This window comes from Galendromus occidentalis, unplaced genomic scaffold, assembly GCF_000255335.2.
Source record: "Galendromus occidentalis unplaced genomic scaffold, Mocc_1.1 scf7180000075744, whole genome shotgun sequence".
Lineage (NCBI taxonomy): Eukaryota > Metazoa > Arthropoda > Arachnida > Mesostigmata > Phytoseiidae > Galendromus > Galendromus occidentalis.
The window spans coordinates 61318-66081 of NW_003803734.1; the positions used below are offsets into that span (position 1 = coordinate 61318).

The window sequence follows — 4764 nt, forward strand, 5'->3', positions numbered from 1 at the left end:
CTCCCGCGAGAGATCTCGAGTATATTTCGAGTCCGATCCGAGACACCAGTGCAGAATAAACTCACAAGGTCCATTAATCGTCACGTACTCGTCAACTTCATATTCAAACTTCAATTTGTTTTCAAAGAATTCATCTCCATGCGATCTGCCGGTTCGTTCACGAGAGCCAAGAAGAGTGAAGTAGCTCATGCACCACATCGCATGCCAGCGAGAGTGGTCTGATATAAGGCGTTCGCTCGAGCCCTCGCCATTTAAGATTCCCTGAGTGAGAGAGTTCGCCAACCAAAGCGAGGACCTCGCATGGCGTGAACGCTGCGAGGTCTTACTCCCGGCGACATAAGGAGAAGGGGCGAAGATCAGGCGACAAGCTTCGTCGGAAGTGCATTGGCACGAGATCATTCTCCCTCGGTGAACTCGTGAATGTTCCTCTCGAGATGCTGTTTCAAATCTGGGATGTTCGAGGGCTCGAAATTACACTTGTGGCATCTCAGCTCTGTCGACAATAAATCCATCGCTTGCTCCCTGTTCAGAAGGGTGAATTTCCCATTCTTAGCAATATCGTCGATAAATTTAAAGCTTTCGACGAAGAAGTCCGTCGTGAAACTATTCCAATGTCGCTGAGTTTCGAGCCGCGGGGACACGAAATCTTGAGAGATGACGTGGAGGTGGAGTTGGATCATCGAAGGTATGGCGTGGTATCCAAGTCGGAAATCTCCCTTGTCGAGGCCTCTCTTCTCTATGATGCTGTAACCGACCGATTCGAGGTGGCGGAGCAAACCGACGTGCGCCGCCGTCAAGTCATGGAGGCCAGGAATATCTTCCCGAGGAAGTACCAGAAAGTGATGGCGAGCTTTTGGGTATTTGTCCAATATGGCCACACAAAGATCATCGACATGAACTTGGACTTCCTCATCCTTCATGGCCTCCCGGAGACCTTTGTGAGGCCGCTTGGCCTTTGCTGGCGATGCGACCTCGCCTTGGTATTCTTGTGATGCCATCGATCGCTTCATGTGGCCGCTCATGAAGTGGGATAGTCCCAAGGAGCGCGAGCAATGGTGAAGTCTGTAACGATGGAATGGTCTTCAGCGAGAATGACATCGACGTCACGTCGTTTAGTCAGCATACTTCGGTGTAATAGGAAAGACTCGATGAATCCCTCACCGAAATGTTTGTCGGAGCAAGGAATGAAAGTCAGCTCTTCGAGAGCGAGCGAATGTACCGCTTGCCATGGACTGCTGTCGACGGCTCAGTAGAGTATTGGGAATCAGCAGCACAATCGCTCTATGCTCTAATCTCTAATCAGTCCAAAACTAAAAGTCAAAGAGACAGCGAATGTAGGTAGTTGAATTCAACTCCGAGGAGAAGCAGAGGTTTCCACCAAAGACCCGAAGAACAAATGATGGGGATGATCCATGCGCGATCAGTCATGCTCTCCATAGCAAGACACGGCCAGGCAGATGGAAATTTCATCCGGAGCCATTTAGGCTGTCTTCGAAGGACACGCGGTGTTCGACGCGGCAGACGTAGGAGCGGAGTTCGGGGACTTCAGAAGCGGCTCCCGCACGGGAGGCTCAACATTTCGAGTGCTTCGAGCCCGATTCGGATCTCCCAGATGAGGTCACGGGCTGACGCACGCCATGCCGTTGCCAATCGTCAGCTGGCAGAGTTCTCTGGGCTGACTTGAATAGCAGTAGAGATTCAATCAAGCTGAAGGGAGCCGTCTTCCTCGGAATATCCGTCGCCGCACTTCCTCTCCCTCGCTATATCCTGTACGGGGGGAATCACGCAGTAGACAAGAGCAACACTGTCGTCGCCGGGCCTGGGGCGCGCTGACGGCGCTGACTCTTCAATGTCAGACACGCGCGGAAAGACGTGTTGTCTGGGATTTACCATGACGAAGCTCGGGTGAGCGCTCTTCTCGACTCGCGCGTCGGTTGGCGCGACCCGTCGGGCCGGTTTCACGACTCCAACCGAAAGATGAATTCTCGTATTATCGAGTTTCCAATCTAGGTACATATATCTTCGGAAATGTTAGGCTTGGTGGAAGAGGGATGGATCCAACCCTTGATTCTCCCCCTGATTTCGGATCATGCGATGAGGAGACATATTCTTGTCTTGGAGAATGTCGCAAGGGAAGCGGAATTCCTGTCAGTCTCGGTTGAGCACTGTCCGCAGCGGAGACTGACGACTTTTGCCGAGGGCAGTTCTAGGACGTCCCTCCCGCCAAAACACGTCTCGGTCGCTGCTTCCGAATTCGAATCGAGGCAGTGTCACGAAACGCCATGATAAGTGATCAGCGCTCAAGGAAGATCTACGTTCTCGGCCTTGGACGCCGAGAACGAGCCCGCTGGCGATAAGCACGGATATCGCCAGGATCACTCGGAGCACCGTGATCAGGAACGGGTCCGCTATCCAGGATTGTGTTTGTACGTAAATATCTCCCCCACTGAACTACCGAATGCTCAGTTGTCCCGATGAGCGTCGTCGTATCGAGACCGTTCTGTATCTATGTATTTTTGCTCGACTCAACGAGAATCGATTAAACGACTTAAAAAACACGTTTCGCCGCGGGACCGTTTCGCCCCGCGGACCGCTCCGCCGCGTGTGAGCAGCGGAAGTGTCTGGCGGCTGGCATCTTGGAATAGGGCATCTAGGACAATATCCGAGTGTTTCGATGCGGGGGGGGGGGGGCGTAAGAGAGATAGAAATGCAGTGGTAGAGGAAGTCAAGGAGGAAGATTGAATTTACCAATCGCTTCCGGTACCCCCGATATTGGTACGTGCGCAAAGTAGGACCTGAGCGCAAGTGAATCTATGAACTTGAGCTGCGAAAAGACGAAGAATCAGGTCAGATTGGGAGGGATAACTTCGCCGCGCGACTCGAAATCGATTGTCGACCGCACGTATCCTGGCCGATATGCATAAAATAGCACAGGACCGTCGTTTTGTTCGGCTCTACGCGCATCTACCGCAAGTGGACGTCTTGCGCGAACGTTCAAATGTCGCCGCTCTCCCAGTTCTCAAGTGAGGAAGTTCCCCCCCCCCTTGAGCTTCGACGGTTCTCTTGATCTCTGAATCGTTCCCTCGAACTAGTGGACTCACCAGTTTTCGTCAGTCATATTGGTCTGGAATACGTCGCCATTTGACTCATCGAGTGAGAGGAAACACTGAATATTTCATAACTGCTCCCTGATCGACCACTGTACTGCGGTAGATCACCCCCGCATCGTCGTTGGTGAACTGGATTTGCCACAAATCGACTGGTCCTCACACAACACTTCGGATACTGATTCCATGGAGAATATCTTTCTCCGCTGCTCTATACGCTGTAACCTCATTCGATTGGGCCACGTACAGGCTTTCGCGGAACGTTCCGCTGCTGTATTCGACCCTCCGCGGATGGATTCGTAAATACCAATACCAGGCAACGGGTCCGTGCCCGGGAGCTACCGTCATATTGCGCAGGGATCAATTGTGTTCATGGTCCCTGTGCACGGAAGAAGATCCGCGCTGCGCAACTCTCCCACCATCTTGTAGCGAACGGTCTCTTTAACCCAAACCAGCACAGCTTCGTCAGCGGCCGCTCCACGTGCCCGCAACTACTGATCATGACCGACGTGGGGAGAGCTATCCCAACTCGAAGACACCCTCCCATGCCGTGTTTTTCGACAAAGGAGCTGCCTCCGACAAAAGATGTTCATGCCCTTCTTTTGCGGGAACTCTCCGTTCTAGAGGACCACCCTGCTACGCTAAACCTCATCAAATCATATCTGGGGAGCTGGGGTCTCGAGGTCTAAATCGACGATGCTCTGAGTTATCCTACTACCTCTGGCGTCCCACAGGGAAGCTCCCTTCCCACCATCCTATGTTAGATGTTCGTTCTCGATATCGGTAATGAAGTACCTGACGGTGTCAAAGATCTCTCATAAGCTGATGACATCAAATTCTACTAGGCGTTGCCTAGCACCGATGCATGCCTGCGCCTAAAATTGGCCACATACATATTTTCGCTATGGGGCGCGAGAAACCTAATGCAGCTTCCGCCGGAAGAGACCATCGTGCTTGAAAATGGCCACCCTGGACATCTCGAAGGGCAGATACTGCCAACAGGCGTCATGACCCGTGATCTAGGAGATCCGATGTCCTCTAGCCTCGACTTCCGCGCCCGCACATTCAAGGCCGTCTATTCCTGTTCTGTATTCATGCACACGCTCTTACGGAGTTTCATCGTCAAGAACCCCGAGTTCTATATACGCCCCTATGAGTCCCTGGAAGCTCCTCTACTGTTCCGCAGTTTGATGCTCCTCGCTTAACCCCCTCTGGAAATTTTGTTGCGAAGGCTCAGAAATGTTCTCTCAGACGTCTTGACCAGAGATCCGGGTCCGGTGCCATAGCCGATGCGATCATCCCCCAGCTCATTGACGAAGGAATTGACCATGGTAATGAACTCCCTGCTCTCCTCCAACTGCATAGAGCAGAGCGGCTCGAGGAATCGTTCACCATACGAAGGAACGAACGGCGTCGGCGCTGTACCATAGTTCCCCACGCGATCGCCCGCACGAACAGGATAAACTCTCTCTTCGCTTGGCGAGTCTCGCCGAGGGCGCAATTGTCCCCTTGAGGCAGGAGAATTCTTCTACCCCCTTCCCCTTTTTTCCAACAAAGGTGCTATTCTTTCATTGGATCCAGCCGACTGTTCTGCGTCAAAACGGTCTGCGGCAGAATGGACCTGCAGCGGAGCGGTTATTCACCGAATCGATCGCGA

At 52.7% G+C, this 4764-nt stretch overlaps 1 protein-coding gene across 1 annotated transcript; it reads right to left on the bottom strand.

Moving 5' to 3' along the window:
• On the bottom strand, nucleotides 1-1066 carry Aptx (aprataxin). Its single transcript, XM_003738014.1, has one exon. The coding sequence runs from the start codon at nucleotides 1020-1022 to the stop codon at nucleotides 396-398; it is 627 nt and encodes a 208-aa protein (XP_003738062.1). The 5' UTR covers nucleotides 1023-1066; the 3' UTR covers nucleotides 1-395.
• Nucleotides 1067-4764: the final 3698 nt, after the last annotated feature.

Coding starts and splice junctions, on each gene's coding strand:
- Aptx (XM_003738014.1), bottom strand. CDS start 1,022: ATGAGCGGCCACATGAAGCGATCGATGGCATCACAAGAATACCAAGGC.